The following is a 21,515-nucleotide window of genomic DNA, read 5'->3' as shown; positions in this document are numbered from 1 at the left end:
TCTAGTATTGATCTTTCCAGCTGGGTTTAAATTCTGGAAACAACAGCAGAACTGGGAAAGAGATCGCGGATATCTCTGCATCGTTCAGAAATACACAGAACCGCACATGGCCCAGGGGCGTGTAAGCTTTTAATAATCAAAAATTTCCAAATGACTGGAAGAAAAGTTACAATTTTAAAAAGGTATATTTTACACAGACCTTTGTGAGACAATCTAAACAAATCTGTTGCTCAATGTTACACAATAAACATATGCTAACCATTCAAGGAGTGTGCAGTGTGTTCAGGTCTAAGGTCATTCATCGATTTGTGGTATAACTTATCCATTTGTTTTAGCAGTTGACAGAGTTTGGATTGCATTGATACAACTGAATCTCACCCACTCTGGGAAAAGTTGAATAATTATTGATAATTAAAACATATTAATTATATATGCCACATCAATTAAATGCTCTTTCTGGTCCCTGTGTAATGACTGAGCTGGACTCAAAACTCATCACACCATTTCCTACTTTAGTCCCATCTTTCCCAGGACTTCAATGTTATGGCACTCCTTACTTCCCGCAATTATCCCTTCCTCCAAAAATCTGCAAGCTTTTTAAACTCAGGTCTGTCATCATTTGGTTATTACTGATTGATTTGTTTCATTTTTTTAAAAATACTTTCTTTTAATCTTGATGTTTCCTGTACTACTGGTCTTGGCCTTTCAGTTGGGTTTCCTCTGTTCTAGTAGCATGTGAAGAACATTAAAAAAACACAATGAATTTACCAGCAGGAGCACCGGCTCAACGAGGCTGGAGAGGGAAGAAGAGTGAATTGGAGAGGCAGAGAAGAATGGCAGTGTGAACTGTGAACGTTGCAGCAAGGAGTGTCGCTATGAAAGGGTGGAGTTGGATACGTTGCAGCGTCTCTGCGATGGTGCAGTTGAGCATTTGAACAATCTAGAACACTGACAGGAGGGCATCTGTGGCAGAATGGCTGGTTGTTTTGCTTTTCCTCCAAATTTTAAGCATGTGAGACATCTTCCTGCACTTCAGGAGCACTTTCGAAATACAAGTTACTGCTATCTTGTTTGCACTAATGCTGAGTGCATTAAAAACGTTCTAATATTTATATCTGTAGATTTTTTCCAGAAAAAATTGCCTGTGGCTTCAAAGGTAGAAGTAGTAGTATGCGTCAAAATACTGAAAAATGCACCAAGAATCAAATTATGCTGGGGGCCTGTGCCTAGACACCACTCCCATCCCCCAGAAACATATTTAATATAATTTCTCCCTTTAAAAATTTCTAAATCCACCACTGTACAAATTGAGGTATTATGTATTTCAGTCTTTTCTCCTATGTGTTGGAATATTGGGTACAGCTAAAGTCAAGACAAGGACATGATGATAGCAGGAAGGGTGTCCAAAAAACTTGGGCAAAGAGGTGAGTTTTAAGGCGGGTCTTAAAAGGAGGAAAGTGCATAATATAAGAACATGCAAAATAAGATCAGGACTGTGCCCTTTGGCCCTTCGAGCCTGCTTCACCATTCAGTAAGGTCATGGCTGATCTTCCACTCAAACTCATATCCCTCAATTTGCTGAGTACCCAAAAATATAGCTACCTCTGTCTGAAATATAGAATCATAAAATGGTTACAGCACAGAAGGGGGCCATTCAGCCCATTGCGTCCATGCCAGCTCTCTGCAAGAGCAACTCAGCTATTTCCACTCCCTTGTCCTTTCCCATAGCCCTGATCTTTTTCTCTCTTCAGGCGCTTATCCAATTCTCTTTTGAAAGCAACAATTGAATCTGCCTCCATCACGCTCTCAGGCAGTGCATTCCAGATCCTATCATTTTGCCATTGGTTCTTTTGCCAATCATCTTAAATCGGTGTCTTCTGGTTCTCGACCCTTCCGCCAATGGGAACAGTTTCTCTCTACCTACTCTTCCAGACCCCTCATGATTTTGAACACCTCTATCAAATTTCCTCTCAACCTTTTCTCTAAGAAGAACAGGCACAGCTTCTCCAATCTGTCCAGGTAACTGAAGAGCCTCATTCGTCCAAATCCTCACTCAACGACTGAGCATCAACAGCTGTCTGAGTGGAATAGAGAATTCCAAAGATTCACAACCCTTTGAGTAAAAGAAATTTCTCCTCATCGCATTGCTAAATGGCTGACCCCTTATTCTGAGATGGTGACCACCCCCCCCCCCCCATGTTCTAGATTCCCCAGCCAAGGGAAAACATTTTCTCAGCAGTTACCCTGTGACAGAGAGATGGAGGAGTTTAGGGAGGGAATTCCAGAGCATGGAGCTGAGGTGGCTGAAGGTATGGATGCCAATAAAAGGAAGAACTTGCATCTATATAATGCCTTTGATCACCTCTGGACATCCAAAGCACTTCTGCAGTGTAGTCACTGTTGTGATGTGGGAAAGTCAGCATCCGAATTGCACACCATAATGTCCCACAAATAGCAGTATGGGAATGATCAGATGATCTGTTTCGAGTCATATTGGTTCAGGGATAAATGTTGGCTGGAACATTGGGGAGAACACTCCCGATCATCAAAAGAGTGCCATGGGATCTTTTCTATCCACCCAAGAGCGCAGATTGGGCCTAGGTTTAACAGCTCAGCCAAAATAACAGCACCTCCAACAGTGCAGCACTCCCTCAGTACTACAGTGAAGTATAAGCATGGATTCTGAGCTCAAGTGCTGGAGTAGGACTTGAACCTACAACCTGCCCACGGAACCACAATTAACACTTAGGTGGTGCACAATAGGCTACAGTCAGAGAAGCAAGGGTGTGATCTTTGAGGTAGTGTGTAAAGACACCTGTTTTGAGAAAGAATGGGACCGTCCCCAAGGAGAACAATTATAATGAGCCAGTACTGAGAGACAGGTAGGAGAGCTGAGTGAAGAGTTTAGCGGTAATCAGGTCAATGGAGCATAAGGTGGATCTCATGGAAGAGATGAGTTCAAAGAGGACCTGTGCAGAGATGGGTGAGAAACGAGACAAAAAGACAACTGTTCAGGGTTAGGCCCGGGGAACATGGTTTGATGGGTAAGGAGGGAAGTGCAGCAGATATAGCTGAAGGAATGGTCTCTATTCTGGTCACAAAGAGGTCCATGAGCTCCTTGCATTTTTTGTTCGAGGCGAGGGTGAGGGGGGTAGGGAAGAGGGACTGAAAGACAATTGGTAGTGGAGAAATGGACCCTTGGTTTATCTTTACTTTCCTGGATGATCCCAGAGCAGAGGAGTATGAGATGCAGTGGAGCTTGATGCATCTAGGCATCTCTGGTGATGGATGGCTAAACCAGTGGTGTGCCAAATACCATCAAGTCTATGTTTCCTGGACTTGAGGAAGCAGAGTGACAGCAGGGGAACGGCCCGGCTAGGAGACAGCGAAAGGTTTGCTGGGGTCAAGGCTTCAGTCAACGTGAGGAAGGGGCTGAACAACTGAGTGGCTGCAGAGGTTTTGTGGTAAATGGAAAGCCAATGGCAGTTGGGAGTTTGAAAGTACGGTTGTGATTTATTTGCCAACTTATGCCTGCACCGTGTGCTCTCTTTTCCTTCGTCCTTCCTCCCACATCTCAATCCCGTCCTCCTTCAGCCTTGGTAAAGGGTGCTGACAGACTGGGATGTATTTAATGCTCTCCAGAAACTTTCTGCATGTTTTTCCCCATCAATTGTCTCAATCCCTTTAAATGTGATTTAGTCAATTTTCCTCTGCTAATATTGGTGTCATCCCTACACCATTTTGAGTTTGCATCTGTAGGTTTGAATAATTACACAAGAAATCAGACAGAAAAATTGAGTACTTTCTACACTTGACATTCAGGTGGGTCTTAAAGTAGTACAACCCAAATTACACCTGAGTTACAGTGAAGATAAAACTCACCCTCCCCAGGTCATTCACCATTTATGATTTGAAAGTTATAACTTACCGAACATGCCAGGTAACTTGCTTGAAGATGCAATTCATACCAAATGGAATCTGGCAATCTTCCTATTCTGGGCTGAAACAAAATATTACTGAAATTCAATCTCACATTATAAAGAATGAATGATGTGCTAGGTTTCAATTCCCTTATTTTTCCCATTTACCTGCTGCAACATGCACCATACACTGACTTAGTGCTAGCTCCTCGCCCGCACTGCGCTCAGCTGCCTTGCCCATTCTTTGTGTGGTGTGCGCCCAGAAAGAATGCATATTGAGGGCTATTCAATCATGGAGGGGAAGCCACTCAACCAAGCTCGCTTCCCGTACCCACCTGGTGCCCGCCCATTCGCACCTTCTAGCAAAGGTCACTGAAGAGGGATAGGGCATTGGAACATTGGGGGTAAAATTCAACTTTATTAGCAGCACAAAATGGGAGGTGCATGTTATACAATGCACCTAATTTTCCTTGAGCTCGATGGGAAGGAAAATCAGGCTGGGTGGACAATGGGTGGTTGATCTGCTAACGTCTGTATTGTGCCCTCTCCACTACCAAAGTAGGCTTTTAAGTCTTTTTAGTTGAATTTTCCTTACCTAGCCCAGGTACACTGAAGTGTAGATCCAGTAAAAACACATATAGTAAAAACACCTAAGAACTTAGTTGAATCAAAGGGGCTAGTCACACAACAACGAACAGTATGTTAAAGCATGGTGGGGGGGTGCTGTTGGGTAGAAAGGGGCCACAGCACACAGATGACCGAGGAATTGTAGACAGTATAGAAAAGACATATTGATGATCCCAGACACTGTTCTTGCACGAAGCAGATAAAGGAGTCGTCATGGACACCAGATATGATTAGATTCATAGAAGACAATGGGAAACTGTAAAATGTTGAACAGATTCTCACTGAGCCAAATAAGGAATTATCATTATGTTATTACACCAGACCCCTATGAGTAAGTAAGAGGGGAGGGTCTTGGAAACAAGATTTAACCCCTGACTGAAACTAGGGAAGGCACGAGAACCCTGGGGAAGAACACTCAAGAAGATACCCCTGAGCCAAGTGCTCAGAGAAGAGAAGAGCAGCTGCAAGTCCAAGACTGATCACCTCGTGCCTTGATGGGTAGTATACTGTGCAAGTAGTGAGAACTTGTACTTGATGATTCTTGAGTAATGTGCAAGTTAGTGAGAGCTTGTATTTGATGATTTAGTGTGTGAATAAAATATTGATATACATTTCACCAATCGGATTCCATGGATTCTTTAAGAGTAAGTGCGTATTAGGCACAATATAATTGCCGCCCGAACAGGGACTCGGAACTAGCTATTTCAAGTTATTTTGAATAACCTCGCCGAGTTTGAACTAATTTATAAACAAAGTTACGAGTCTGCCGGATCGGATTGGTGAACCTTTGAGTAACTATGGCCCTGGCCAGGCCAGAGTGGGAGTTGGAGCTCCGGAAATATTTGAAGGGCAAGTGGCCCTCGTGGATAGAGTTTGCAGTTAAACAGTACACGGGCCAGGGGTCCAATGGGGTACAGCATTGGAAGGATGTGCATACCCACCAAGCCAAATGGGCGCCTAAGTTAGTGAAAGCCACTGCTGATAGGGCCCTGAAGGCAGAAACAGTTAGTTCAGCACAGGTAGTGCATTTAATCCAATTCCAGTCTCAGGCCGAAAAGGCTGAGTACATTCGTAATAAGGCTGAGAGGGAAGTGGACAAGGTGAAGGAATAGCTCACAGGAGCAGAACAGAAATGCTCTGACTTACAGACCACATTGACAGTTCTGCACCGCTCACAGAAGGAGCGGGTGTACCAATCAGCGGATCATACCAAATGTCAGGAGGAGATAAGTAAACTACAGTCTGAACTCTCAGCACAGAGGGGCATAATATGCACTTTTGCGGATAGGGAGGATGATGACAATGGCGACTTTAATCGTGCCAACTTGGCAGATAAGGCCAGTAAGTACCATGACGATGGTTACAGTTCTTGGGATGACCACCCCCCGAACCCCCAATCGAGCCTTCGGCCCCCACCCTGGCCTTACCTGGCCCTTTAATAACTGGGGCGGGTGGGGGAGGGGGATGCAGAGGGCTCCATGACTAAGTTTACGGCAGAGTGACATAAAAAGACTATGTTTTAGTGAAATTTCAAGTGAGTAAAAACAAGTTACTGTGTCTTTTAATTCGAATGTGTGAATGTTGGAAGCTTCCACGAATGAAATGAATGTCCTTGTGATGTGCAGCTTGTGTTCTGCAGAACTAACTCTTTGTTGCCTGGCCTTAATGATGAAAGCATGAGTCTGTTACTTTTCTATTTTTACATGTGTACATTTTGTGGGAACCTATTTTGGTTGTGAATTAGTTGAACCTGTGTGTTCCTTGACATCGGGACAGGGAATTTGACAGAGATTTTGGTACTTTGAATTCATAACCCATTACAGGAATCAATTTTCTAATTTGTTTGGAATTGAATATAAAACTGAATTATACTTTAAGTTAAAGTTTTATTTTTATTTTAAAAGTTGGGTTTGCAACTGTGAAAAGGCAATGAACAATTTTCTAAGAGATAAGCTTCAGCCTTGAAGGTCTGAAGATGTCTGGCAGAAACCCAGTTTGAAGTTTAGAACACTGCTTTAATTGGAGTTCCAGTTGAAAATCTGTTCTTGTTTTTTTGGAGTTTAAATTAAAGACATGTTTTACTGACTGTTTTAAGTAGCAAATGTCAGGAATTGGATATTGGTTTAAGGGAGAGAAGGATAAACAAAGGAGATATGGGAAATATTCTGTCTGTTTAAAGTTTTTTTAAGAAGCTGGTGTTAAATCTTTTGTTTTAAGAATGTTAAATAACTTTTTCTTTAGTTTTTGATTTTATTACAGTCATTTGAAAAGGCGCCCAAAGAAAGAAGAGAAATTACATCATTTACCTATCTTTAAAAAAAGCACGTGCTATTCTGTTCTGTTCTGTGTGTAGTTAACAAGTATTATAAGTTAATAAGTCTGAGTTAAGTTTATACTATTAAGGTTAATTGACCTGTTAAGTTGAAAAAACTGGAAATTTCATTTGTGGCCACAATGAACTTTCAAGTTTATTATGTTAAGTTTTGAGGGAGTCTTTAATTCCAGACATAAGACTCGTTCACATAACATTGGCAGTTTTGATTTTTAAATATTTACTACAGTGAATTGGAATTTGTAATCATCTTTGTTATAAAAAAAAATCCTGGGATTAGAAACCTCTTACAAAAGATGCTAAAGGTTTGAAAACAATTGCAGTTTAATCTAAAATGTTGTCTTTCCTGATGGAAATGCTTTCCTTTGAAGCTTTGTTACTAATTATTTTGTTATTTTCAAACCCTAAGGATACCAAAAGGATTGAAAAAAAAGTTTAAAATGATGTGTAGTTCTTTTCGATCAGAAAAAAAGGTTACGTAAAGTGACATAGCCAAGAATGTTTTGCTCCGCCCCCTTGGAGACAAACAAAGAAATTTACCCTGCTGCAGCTATTGTTTTTCCATTTAATCCACCACATAATTTTTGCATTGTGCAGAGTAAAATTTATATATTGGACATCATTAAATCTTAAATTTCTAAATTGACAGATATAATTGGACAAATTAACCCATTGGGCTCAGGGGCAGAGCCACAATGGATTCTTTCTGTTTTTTTAAGCAGGTGACTCTAGGTTCCAAGGCCACATGAGAACTGATGCCACAGCAAGAATTAGAATTAGAACATTACAGCGCAGTACAGGCCCTTCGGCCCTCGATGTTGCGCCGACCTGTGAAACCATCTGACCTACACTATTCCATTTTCATCCATATGTCTATCCAATGACCACTTAAATGCCCTTAAAGTTGGCGAGTCTACTACTGTTGCAGGCAGGGCGTTCCACGCCCCTACTACTCTCTGAGTAAAGAAACTACCTCTAACATCTGTCCTATATCTATCACCCCTCAACTTAAAGCTTTGTCCCCTCGTGTTTGCCATCACCATCCGAGGAAAAAGACTCTCACTATCCACCCTATCTAACCCTCTGATTATCTTATATGTCTCTATTAAGTCACCTCTCCTCCTCCTTCTCTCCAACGAAAACAACCTCAAGTCCCTCAGCCTTTCCTCGTAAGACCTTCCCTCCATACCAGGCAACATCCTAGTAAATCTCCTCTGCACCCTTTCCAAAGCTTCCACATCCTTCCTATAATGCGGTGACCAGAACTGCACGCAATACTCCAGGTGCGGCTTCACCAGAGTTTTGTACAGCTGCAGCATGACCTCGTGGCTCCGAAACTCGATCCCCCTACTAATAAAAGCTAACACACCATATGCCTTCTTAACAGCCCTATTAACCTGGGTAGCAACTTTCAGGGATTTATGTACCTGGACACCAAGATCTCTCTGTTCATCTACACTACCAAGACTCTTCCCATTAGCCCAGTACTCTGCATTCCTGTTACTCCTTCCAAAGTGAATCACCTCACACTTTTCCGCATTAAACTCCATTTGCCATCTCTCAGCCCAGCTCTGCAGCCTATCTATGTCCCTCTGTACCCTACAACATCCTTCGGCACTATCCACAACTCCACCGACCTTCGTGTCATCCGCAAATTTACTAACCCACCCTTCTACACCCTCTTCCAGGTCATTTATAACAATGACAAACAGCAGTGGCCCCAAAACAGATCCTTGCGGTACACCACTAGTAACTAAACTCCAGGATGAACATTTGCCATCAACCACCACCCTCTGTGGAGATCCAGCAGCTTTAAGAATTTAAGAACCTAATTGCAGACATCAAATGTCACAGCATTTTTATCAATGAGACAAAGTGCTTGAGAAGGAGAGAGAGTTGCAAGCACTTCTGCCTTTAATGTAAAAAAAAAATACAATACCACCAAGTCTGGGCAAAAGAAATTGGAATCGATAAACAAAATTTAATTGATATGAGTAGTTATTTAAAGCAATCAAAGGGAAATTTATCTGACATTTAAGAGGACAAACAAAGTTTTAGAAAACAAAAAAAAACAATCTAAGTGGTTTACTGAGTTGGACATTAGCAATGGGTTCCAGTCCATACCGCTGGCACAAGAGTGTCAATATAAATTTGCGTTTACGTTCCAGGGACAACAGTTCCGCTGGACATGTCTCCCCCAGCGATTTCATAATAGTCTGTCGATATTCCACCAGCAGTTGGCACAGAGTAAGGAGGAGCTCCTTCGACTCTTCTGGAAGGTTGGAGTGAAAGTTAAACCTAAAAAAGGCGCAGATAATGAAGGAAAAGGTTTCCTATTTGGGAATAGTAATAACACAGGGAAAGCATGAGATAGAGCAGATGAGAGCACAGACAATCCTCAAACTTCCCCTACCACACGATACGAAGGCTCTGAGATCATTTTTGGGCCTTGTTGCGTATTGCAGGAACCATTGCTGGGGGTTAGAGTTTAAAAATAGGGAAGTCTTGTTACAACTGTACAGGGCCTTTGTGAGGCCACACCTGGAATATTGCATGCAGTTTTGGTCCCCGTATTTAAAGAAGGATATACTAGCATTGGATGCAGTTCAGAAAAGTTTCACTGGGCTGATTCCTGGGATGAAGGGGTTATTTTATCAAGAACGGCTAAACAGGTTAGGCCTTTATTCACTGGAGTTTAGAAGAATGAGAGGTGATCTTACCGAAACATATAGATTTTAAGAGGGCTCAACAGGGTAGATGTTGAGAAGATGTTTCCACTAGTGGGGGAATCTCGAACTAGGGGACATAATTACAGAATGAGGGGGCACACATTTAAAACTGAGAAGCGAAGGAATTTCTTCTCTCAGAGGGTGGTGAATCACTGGAATTCTCTGCCTCAGAGTTGTGGAGGCTAGGTCACTAAATGTATTTAAGGAGGAGGTAAATAGATGTTTGAAATCTCAGGGAGTTGAGGGTTAGGCAGAGCAGGCCCAAAAGAGGAGTTGAGGCCTGGGACAGATCAGCTATGATCTTATTGAATGGTGGGGCAGGCTTGAGGGGCTGAATGGCCTACTCCTGCTCCTATTTCTTATGCTCTTATGTTCATATGGATGGATTTGCTTTAAAGGCAGCCCCTTTATAGGATCTCCTGAAAAAGAACTGGCGGACAATTTAATCTACCAGGGCGAACCCCATGTGTGTCAGGTTTTGACAGCAAAGACCCTCAAGGGACCTTTTGTGTCAAAATCATTGAGGGGTGTACAAGGGAAGGAGCCTGCAATCAAACCAGCAATCAAAATTTCTGGTGACGGTTCCTCTACAGGGGAGGATGGGATCAGGCAGACAGGATGTGGATTACATGTACAGGAGGATGGAAGTCCCAGACTCAGGGACGAATTGCAGTGGGTCTTTCTTGTAAAGGTTACTATCGGACAGTGGTTATGTGTCGAATGCCCAAAAGTGACCCACCAGGGGGCCCCGCGTTCCCTGTATGGCAGTGTGATGATAAAGACTGTAAAAACCAATCAATATGTGTGAAACCACACAATGATCGGGGCTATTGGCTCTATTGTGTTGGGGAAAATAAAAAAGGGCAGCTCCTTTTCCAGGTCGTGAGATTAAACGGACAAGAAGGACCAACCCCCACGGCTACCCCCACATCCGAATTACCAACGAGTAAGGTTACGACCCAGCAGCCACAAGTGACTGATCTCCCTTGCCCTGCCTTAACTGCAGGACCAGAAAATGGACTTGCGATAATAAAAACTAATAAAATTGTATGTGATAATATACATAATGAGTTGGTACCGGTAATAATGAATATCTCAGATATCCAGCGACCTGACTGGTGCCCTGAGAAGACCTGAGAGTTGTACAAGGTATTACCGCAACAATTGCTGAGACAGGAATTTGGTGATGAGGGAATAATAAAGGGAAAGAGGTATAAATGTAGTTTCGTGAATGACGCAGCCACGGTCTTTAATACAGGAACTTCAATTGTCAATACTATAGATTTGGAAAGTGTGGACCAGACAGTTAAAGCTCTCAGTCAGCTAGTAAAGGATATTTCGAAAGAGGAGCAAAAGGGACAGAGTGGTGTAGCTAAAGTAGGACAGGATCTGACGAACGCAGTGCCAGGACTGGTAAGAGTACTGGAAGGTCATGCTCATACTATTGATGATATAATAGAAAAGGTAAAGGAGGTCCACAACATTTCAAATAATGCAAGTGTTTGTAGTACATATGATTCATGGATGTTAGAACAAACTCGGGAAAGTTTGAAGCAAATTGATGCAGGACAGTGCCAGTTTGGAGTACTTACTAGTCAAACAAATGACAAAATTACCAGGTGCCAACTCAGAAAACTTGTTAAGGTATGGAAAGGTCAGCAGTGTGTAAATACAAGATCTATGAGTATTGGGAATACCTGTAATTCCAAGCGATAAGTTCGGGATGCAATTATACAAAGTAGAAAATATAGGGGTGATAAGGGGAAAAGATTACATAAAATACTATATTACCCTACGATGTGGAAATTGGAAAAGAGGTAATTGGAACAACATTGTCTGAGTGTAGTCTGGAAAACCAGGTGGTCATATGTCCTCATCCTATATATAAAACAGCAGAATCAAAATGTGGATTTAATGCCACTGTAAATTGCACCATGGAAACTAGGAAAGCATTGTCAGGGCTAACCCATGTGGCCTATATGGGAAAGGGGAGATATTACTTAACCACCACGGCGAAGAAATACCAGTATGGGCATAACCAGACATGTCCAGTGAGCAACAATATGTTTGGTTTCAACCCACGAATACCAACCAGAGTAGAAAAGATGGAGTTGGTAGACATACATAAATGAAAGACAGAAAGGATAATTGTGACAGAAAGTATTAAGGAGGACTTAATAAATTACCTCCGGGACTATGAATATACTATTCAGCCATTTCCCACGTGCTTGGGTAAAGAGAGGCAGCAACTAGAAGCTATTGCTGCAGTGTACTACAATCTGGAACAACAGTCGAAGATGCTACAAGATGAGATTGACGAGATAAACGATTCTACCTGGTGGGTGGACTTATGGAATTAGGGGTCAAATGTGCAGATACACCCCTGGTTTAGAATTATCTCCCAATGCCTTGATAATGGTTTTGGTTCTCATGGTGTTATATGTGATACACTTAATTTGGAAACTTAAGAAATTGATTAAGGAATGTGAGAGGATGAATGAACACAGGTTGGACAGTTACCTTAAAGGCAATCAGTATTTGAACTTGCCCTATAAAAAGATAGACAACTGATTATGTAACACAAGCATCATTGTATAACTTATTGGTGGATACTTAAAATGAATTAATGAATGTTCAATGTACTCTAAAATGAAATTGCGACTGTATTATGTTTGCACAAGTGATTGATTATGTAATAGTGATGCTTAAATTGTGCTTTCTTTAACATTACACTGCTTATGCTTTTGCTTTGAAAATGAAATTGTAATTACACAAGTGTAAGAGACATGAGAGTGTGATCCCTTGGGCATAGCCCTGCAGGATCAAAGGGGGGGACTGTAGACCCATAAAAACACATATAGTAAAAACACATAAGAACTTAGTTGAAACAAAGGGGCTAGTCACACAACAATGAACAGTATGTTAAAGCATATTGTGGGGCTTGGTAGAAAGGGGCCACAGCACACAGATGGCCGAGGAATTGTATAGACAGTATAGAAAAGACATATTGATGATCCCAGACACGGTTCTTGCACGTAGCAGATAAAGGAGTCGTCATGGACACCAGATATGATTAGACTCATAGTAGACAATGGGAAACTGTAAAATGTTGAACAGATTCTCACTGAGTCAAATAAGGAATTATCATTATGTTATTACACCAGACCCCTATGAGTAAGTAAGAGGGGAGGGTCTTGGAAACAAGATTTAACCCCTGACTAAAACTGGGGAAGGCACGAGAACCCTGGGGAAGAACACACAAGAAGATACCCCTGAACCAAGTGCTCAGAGAAGAGAAGAGCAGCCGTTAGTCCGAGACTGATCACCTCGTGCCTTGATGGGTAGTATACTGTGCAAGTTAGTGAGAGCTTGTATTTGATGATTTAGTGTGTGAATAAAATATTGATCTTTCACCAATCGGATTCCGTGGATTCTTTAAGAGTAAGTGCGTATTAGGCACAACAGAAGCAAACTATAACCCCATAAACACCATCTCTTCTGAGGTCGTTTAGTTCAATACAGACTAGAATCCTTGCTTGGGACCTTCCCCTCATCTGTCTGGCTCAGTTTCACACTCATGCCACAAACCTAACTCCGACTTTTAAAAGTGAACCTTGTTGGAAAGGTCACCTATTCCCATTTCAAAAGCTCAGACTGTAATCCCTGCTGTGGTTATACCACACTTGCAATTACCCCACATTAACAGTGGAGGCTGATGAGTGTCATGGCGATGCATTCTTCTGGGCTAGATCTGAGGCAGGTGGTGGAAGTGAATTCAAGCCATCACTGGTTGTTGCTGGCACAGACCTCTATTTGACTGTCAAGGAGTCAGGCACAGTGGAGAAAACCCATGTGCATAGAAAACCATTGGGGCATTTGGAAATAACAGAAGAGCCACAGAATGAGGGGTACATACTCAGCTAGAGCATACCTCAAGTAATAGCAGTGTGGGACACTCAAATTGTCAGCCGAATCCAAAAACATTTATCTCACATTAGAGCCTGAGAAATAAGAGTAGGCCATACAACCCCTTGAGCCTGCTTCGCCATTCAGTAAGATTATGATTGATCTTCCACCTCAATTCCACTTTCTCATTTTATCCCATATCTGTTGATTCCCTTAGTGTCCAAAACTCTGTTGATGTCAGTCTTGAATATACTCAATGATTGAGCATCCACATCCGCTTATCATAGTGGAGAATGATTTCATTTGTAAAAGCACAGTGGCGCAGTGGTTAGCACTGCAGCCTCACAGCTCCAGCGACCTGGGTTCAATTCTGGGTACTGTCTGTGCGGAGTTTGCAAGTTCTCCCTGTGACAGCGTGGGTTTCCGCCGGGTGCTCCGGTTTCCTCCCACAGCCAAAGACTTGCAGGTTGATAGGTAAATTGGCCATTATAAATTGCCCCTAGTGTAGGTAGGTGGTAGGGATTATGGGATTAACGTAGGATTAGTATAAATGGGTAGTTGTTGGTCAGCGTGGGCTGAAGGGCCTGTTTCAGTGCTGTATCTCTAAATAAAAATATAAAACATAGAGTTTTGGACTTTAATGTTTAAGTGCTGTTTTCTCCCTAATGATTCTGTATTTAAAGCTATATAGAATAAGAGAAATAAATAAATTCTTACTGGCAATTTAGTGTTTGCAAAGCAGAGTCCTCCTTTCTGAAATGAGAATGACAACTTAATTACAGAATAGTACAAAATAATGAACTTATAAAATGCAGTTCTGACCATTCAGCAAATGCGATTATTGGTACACTTCACCACGGAATGCAAAACATGGATTATATCTCATTATTCCCATCAAGGTTTCAGTCTCCCCCAGAAACCACTTAAATTCAAGCAAGATACATATCCCAAGGATGAGTGAGGAAAATTCTGAGGGGTTGTCAATTTAAGCCTCATTTATGAACTTGCTAGAGAGGCCTGACCATAAGCTATGCTCTCACATCAAGGACTAGCCCATTGCAAGTGTCAGCTCACTCTTGCCGCTGAGTCAGAAGAATGTGAGTTCAAGCCCCACTTCTGCACATAAGCTGGGCCAACAGTACTGGGAGGCTGCTGTACTGTTGGAGATGTAATTATTTGGATGAGATGCTCAACCAATTGCTCTCTCAAGTGGATGTCAAAGATCCCATGGCACTATTCAAGGAAGAGCAGAGGAGTTCATTCTGTGTTGTAGCCAAAATTTAGCCCTAAACCAACATTGTTAAAACTTATCATCTGGTCATTTATCTCAATGCTGTTTGTGAGATCTTAGTGTTCACAAACTGACATGGAAATACATAGGCACAGTAAAACTACAAGAAAACAGGGCATTCAGCCCAGCCAGTCCCTGTTGGCATTACCCCTCCCTGAAAGCAGACAGTTATAATCAGATTTACCCATCCTGTCCTCACAACCCGTCGCCCGCCTGTGCAATCTAATTTTGAATTATATCTGCTTCAACCACTAACCCTAGACGTAAATGCCACATACTCACAACTAACTGTGTCAAGAAATTTCCTCTCTGTACTAAATCTCTTACACTTAATCTTGTATCTATTGTCCCTCAACTACTGGAAACCATCTGCTTTGATGTACCCTGCACTATCCTTCCATACTTTTAAACATTTATGATATTGCTGCATAATTTACATTGTTCTAACAAAAAAAAAGACCCAATTTTTCAAGTTATTGTATTTCCTCACACCAGGCAGAATCTGCTTTGTAAAATTCAGTAAAATTACTTGGATAAAGTTAATGTTCACCCTAACACTGACTCTAGTCCGGTGTCTCTGGCGGCTCCAGCAACATTAAACCACTTACCAAGTTGGCGGAAGGACAGGTGCAACTGTTGGTAGCCAAAATGAAAGTTTCCTGGCAGGGTACACACCTAGAAAACAAACAGGAAATGTACATAAAACTTGAAACTGATCCAGAGCCTGCTGCAGCTAAAAGTCAATTAGTGAAATAAACAAATGAGGTACACAAAGGAGCCAATACATACAGTGTGACGAGACCTCTTTTCACAGTGATAATAGAATTGTGCAGTACTGTTACTACAATGAGAAAAATTAACTTCCACACCTTAAATTACCGACAATACTATTTTCAGCCCCCTACCTTGATCCCATTAAAGAGGCTTGGCATAGTTTGGCTGCCTCTCAAATTTGGACAGCATTATCCTGTTCCAAAAATGTTCTATATTCCTAGATTTGTTTCCCATTGGTTCCAACAATGTTTGCTATCTGGCAACTCCCTACGACAACAAAACTCCATTGAGTTATACATATTTGGATTCCTGCAGTGGTTCCATTGGCAACTATACAAGTGCTGCCCAATAGAAATTGTTGACCAGCCACAAGCATGGCTATGGGAACACCGTTTTAGATTCACGCATTAATTTTAGTAGAGTACCCCTTACCTGAACTCAAAATACATAAATGTATTTAATGGTGTACATTTACCCAAGAAGTATCTACCAGCATTAAGTAACCAAGAAAGTAAAGCAATCACAATGATCAAAAGTACATGCCCACTCTGCTTTAGAAACATAGAATATAGGAGCAGGAATAGGCCATTCGACCCTTCGAGCCTGCTCCGCCATTCATTATGATCATGGCTGATCATCCAACTCAGTAACCTGTTCCCACTTTTGCCCCATACCCTTTGAGCCTTTTAGACCCAAGAGCTATATCTAACTCCTTCTTGAAAACATACAATGTTTTGGCCTCAACTGCTTACTGTGGTAGTGAATTCCACAGGCTCACCACTCTCTGGATGAAGAAATTTCTCCTCATCTCAGTCCTGAAAGGTTTACCCCGTATCCTTAGACTATGACCCCTGGTTCTGGGTTCCCCCAGCATCGGGAACGTCCTTCCTGCATCTACCCTGTCAAGTCCTGTTAGAATTTTATAGGTTTCTATGAGATCCCCCCTCACACTTCTGAACTCCAGCGAATATAATCCTAACCGGCTCAATCTCTCCTCATACGTCAGTCCCTCCATCCCAGGAATCAGTCTGGTAAACTTTCGCTGCACTCCCTCTACAGCAATAACATCCTTCCTCAGATAAGGAGACCAAAACTGCAAACAATATTCCAGGTGTTGCCTCACCAAGGCCCTGTATAATTGCGGCAAGACATCCCTGCTCCTGTACTCAAATCCTCTCGCTCTGAAGGCCAACATACCATTTGCCTTTTTTACCACCTGTTGCACCTGCATGCTTACCTTCAGCGATTGATGTGCGAGAACACCCAGGTCTCGCTGCATATTCTCCTCTCTCAGTTTATAGCCATTCAGATAATAATCTGCCTTCCTGTTTTTGCTACCAAAGTGGATAACCTCACATTTATCCACATTATACTGTATCTGCCATGCATTAGCCCACTCATTCAACTTGTCCAAATCACCCTGAAGCCTTTCTGTATCCTCCTCACAACTCACCCTCCCACTCAGTTTTGTGTCATCTGCAAATTGGAGATATTACATTTAGTACCCTCATCTAAATCATTAATGTATATTGTGAATAGCTGGGGTCCTGGCACCGATCCCTGCAGTACTCCACTAGTCACTGCCTGCCATTCGGAAAAAGACCCATTTATCCCTACTCTTTGTTTCCTGTCTGCCAACCAATTTTCTATCCATCGCAATACATTACCCCCAATCCCATTCGCTTTAATTTTACATGCTATCCTCTTATGTGAGACTTTGTCGAAAGCCTTCTGAAAGTCCAAATAAACCACATCCACTGACTCCCCCTCACACCATCTCTTCAGCCATATATTCATCTGATATATCCTGCTATTTCTACTCTGACTAGCACGTGGCACTGGTAGTAATCCTGAGATCACTACCTTTGAGGTCCTACTTTTCAACTTACTTCCTAGCTCCCTATATTCTGCTTTTAGGACCTCATCCTTTTTTTACCTATGTCGTTTGTACCAATGTGTACCACGACCACTGGCTGTTCACCCTCCCCCTTCAGAATGTCCTGTAACCGCTCTGAGACGTCCTTGACCCTAGCACCAGGGAGGTAACATACCATCCTGGAGTCTCTTTTGTGGTCTGTCTATTCCCCTTACAATTGAATCCCTTATAACTATTGTATTCCCACACTTTTTACTCCCCCCAGGGCAGCAGAGTCAACCGTGATGCAACGAGTTGGGCTGTTGCTGCTTTCCCCTGAGAGGCCATTCCCCCCAACAGTATCCAAAGCAGTACACCTGTTTTGCAGGGGAATAGCCACAGGAGATTCAGCCACAGGAGATTCCTGAACTGCCTGCCAAGTCCTCTTGCTCTGCCTGGTAGTCATCCATTCCCCTCCTGCCGATGGGGTCTGAGCCTGCCGTGTGACCACCTCTCTATACGTGCTATCCACGATAATCTCCACCTCGTGGATACTCCACAGTGTCCCGAGCTGCCGCTCCTGCTCTGAAACCTGGGCTTCCAGGAGCTGCTGCTGGATACATTTTCTGCACACATGCTGTTCCCGGGCACTGGAAATGATCCCGGCTTCCGACATGGAGCACAAGGAGCACACCACAGCTTTGAGCTCTCCTGCCATGACTTAACCCTTTAAATTAAATTAGACCTTCTGGAAGATCTTAATGTCCAATAATATCATTTACTCTAGGGCCCTTCTTCCCTGGTCCTCGTTACTACAGAACTCCCTAAAAAAATAACTACTTCCTATATTTGAAATAAACGTTAAACTTTTCTTACCCAAGATACTTATCCAGCTATTTAGAGCTATTGCCTAACAGCAGTGACTCACCAACCAATCACCTTGCAGCTCTCCTGCGACGTCACGTCACCTCAAAACTCCGGCACACTGCCGCTGCACTTTTAAACTCTGCCAGTCTCACTCAGTCTCAGTCCTTCCCACTGCCACTGCACTTTTAAACTCTGCCGTCTCACTCAGTCTTAGCATTTTATCAACAAATGCACAAAAGGTTAAAGTGCATGTCTGTACCCCATGTAATGAGTACTGAGATCGCGGGTCCATTTCACAGAATCGCAGAACTGTTACAGCGCAGAAGGAGGCCATTCGGCCCATTGTATCCGTATTGTCTCTCCAAAAGAGCAATTCCCTCAGTTCCATTCCCCCGCCATCTCCCCGTATTCCTGCACATTCTTCCTTTCCATGAAAGAGTCTAATTCCCTTTTGAATGCTTCAATTGAACCTGCCTCCACCACACTCTCAGGCAGTGCATTCTAGACCTTAACCACTCGCTGCGTGAAAAAGATTTTCCTCATGTCACTTTCGCTTTTTTTTAAAATCTGTGCCCTCTTGTTCTCGATCTTTTCACGAGTGGGAACAGTTTCTCTCTATCTACTCTGTCCAGACCACTCATGATTTTGAATACCTCTATCAAATCACCTCTTAACCTTCTCTTCTTCATATAAAACAGTCCTAATTTCTATAATCTATCTTTGTACCTGAAGTTCCTCATCCCTGGAACAATTCCCAAGAATCTTTTCTGTACTCTCTCCAATGACCTCACGTCTTTCCTAAAGTGCGGCACCCAGAACTGGATGCGATACTCCAGCTGAGGCCAAACTAGTCTCTTATACAAGTTCAACATAACTTCCTTGCTTTTGTACTCTATGCCATTAATAATAAAGCCCAGGATACTGTATGCTTTATTAACTGCTCTCACAATCTGTCCTGCCACCTTCAATGACATTTGCACATACACACCCAGGTCCCTTTGCTCCTGCACCCCTTTTAAAATTGTACCCTTTATTTTATATTGTCTCTCCACGCTCTTCCTACCAAAATGAATAACTTCACATTTTCTGCACTGAACATCATCTGTCGCCTGTCTGCCCATTCTGCTGACTTGTCTATGTCCTTTTGCAGTTCTACACTATCCTGCTCACAGTTCACAATGCTTCCAAGTTTCGTATCATCTGCAAATTTAAAATTGTGCCCTGTACACCAAGGTCTAAGTCATTAATATATGGTGTTGGGGGTAACATATTGGCATGGATAGAAGATTGGCTATCTAACAGGAAGCAGAGAGTAGGCATAAATGGGTCATTTTCTGGTTGGCAAGATGTAATAAGTGGTGCACCACAGGGATCTGTGCTGGGGCCTTAACTTTTTCCAATTTATATAAATGATTTAGATGAAGGGACCAAAGGTATGGTTGCTAAATTTGCTGATGACACAAAGATAGGTAGGAAAGTAATTTGTGAAGATGACACAAGGAGGCTTCAAAGGGATAAAGTTAAAAATGATAGGTAGGTTGAGTGAGTGGGCAAAGACCTGGCAAATGGAGTATAATGTGGAAAAATGTGAAATTGTCCACTTTTGCAGGAAGAATTTAAAAAAAGCAGATTATCTAAATGGTGAGAGATTGCAGAGCTCTGAGATGCAGATGGATCTGAGTGTCCTAATCCATGAATCGCAAAAGATTAGTATGCTGGTACAGCACGTAATTAGGAAAGCTAATAGAATGTTATCGCTTATCGCAAGGGAAATTGAATACAAAAGGAGGTTATGCTTCAGCTATATAGGGCATTGGGGAGACTACATCTGGAGTACTGTGTACAGTACTGATCTCCTAATTTAAGGAAGAATGTAAATGCGTTGGAGGCAGTACAGAGTAGGTTTACTAGACTAATATCTGGAATGGGCGGGCTGTCATATAAGGAAAGATTGGACTCGGCTTGTATCTGCTGGGCGGCACAGTGGCGCAGTGGTTAGCACCGCAGCCTCACAACTCCAGCGACCCGGGTTCAGTTCTAGGTACTGCCTGTGCGGAGTTTGCAAGTTCTCGCTATGACCGTGTGGGTTTCCGCTGGGTGCTCTGGCTTCCGCCCATAGCCAAAGACGTGCAGGTTGACAGGTAAATTGGCCACTGTAAATTGTCCCGAGTGTAGATAGGAGAATGGTGGGGATGTGGTAGGGAATATGGGATTAATGTAGGATTAGTATAAATGGGTGGCTGTTGGTCGGCACAGACGTCTTGGGCTGAAGGGCCTGTTTCAGTGTTGTATCTCTCTATGATTGCAGATGTGCTGCTGATAGGGCTGCTATAATCAGCAATTCCTGATTGCTATCCAGTCAGTCCTGCTGGAAAATCCAAATGTGTAGATGACAGGTTTAGGTTTAGTATGACACCTCCATAGTTCTAGTTTACTGACTCTCAACATCTGGTCTTACAAATGAAATATGGTCACATGGGTAAAAAACAAGATGGAAACCAAAGCTTGTGAAACTGCACCCCAGCCAGAGTCAGTATCTTGTGGGGGCGGGGGTGGTGAGGGACGAAATAGGGGAAAAAGATGGCAGGATGATATGCTTTAAAGAAACAGAAGAACTTCTTCAACAGCGTGGTCACAAGATCAGATGCAAGCAGTTAGATATTATTCACAAATGGCGAGGCACTTACATGTTACCCAAAATATTTGGCACTGTCTTGTTGGAACAGGTTTGACAGCTTGCTGACCTCATGGACAAGTTCTCCACTGTAAAAACAAAACTCTGTGAACTCTCTCAGAATCTAAACTTTTATGTTTTTCACCCCGTTCAGACTGAGAATCTCAAAAGCAAATTAAAATTAAAGTTATCAATGTTTCTCACTTGCTTTTTGTAACCTGTTCCAATTCTAAAACTACCCATAAAAAAGAAATTAACGGGTTCTCTCAATTACATGGTGAGCAATTCCTCTGCACAGTGTAGAATCAAGCCAAAAAGAGCCCGAGGGCCCCCAGTTCAACTCTCGATCTACGAGCTTGGGGAGGCAGTGGCGTCGTGGTAATGTCACTGGACTAGTAATCTAGAGCCCAGGCGACTGCCCTGGGGATATGGGTTCAAATCCCACCACTGCAGGTGGTGAAATCTGAATTCAATTAATAAAGTTGGAATTAAAAGCTAGTCTAATGGGACCATGAAACCATTAGTCGATTGTTGTAAAAA

General features: G+C 42.5%; 1 protein-coding gene across 3 annotated transcripts in view; it reads right to left on the bottom strand.

Moving 5' to 3' along the window:
* Positions 1 to 21,515, bottom strand: part of LOC137378740 (meckelin-like) — a 196,324-nt gene that overhangs the window by 111,915 nt on the left and 62,894 nt on the right. For all 3 annotated transcript variants that reach the window (XM_068049104.1, XM_068049105.1, XM_068049106.1), the window contains exons 4-7: positions 20,989 to 21,064; positions 15,414 to 15,480; positions 14,232 to 14,267; positions 3,929 to 4,000 (exon numbers count right to left, since the gene is read on the bottom strand). In XM_068049104.1, coding sequence (XP_067905205.1) covers positions 3,929 to 4,000; positions 14,232 to 14,267; positions 15,414 to 15,480; positions 20,989 to 21,064 — 251 coding nt within the window. The remainder of the gene's footprint in view (positions 1 to 3,928; positions 4,001 to 14,231; positions 14,268 to 15,413; positions 15,481 to 20,988; positions 21,065 to 21,515) is intronic.

The sequence above is a fragment of the Heterodontus francisci genome, chromosome 17 (genome assembly GCF_036365525.1).
Source record: "Heterodontus francisci isolate sHetFra1 chromosome 17, sHetFra1.hap1, whole genome shotgun sequence".
Taxonomy (NCBI): Eukaryota; Metazoa; Chordata; class Chondrichthyes; order Heterodontiformes; family Heterodontidae; genus Heterodontus; species Heterodontus francisci.
The sequence above is the reverse complement of the archived record's forward strand: the minus strand, read 5'-3'. Positions and strand labels throughout refer to the sequence as shown.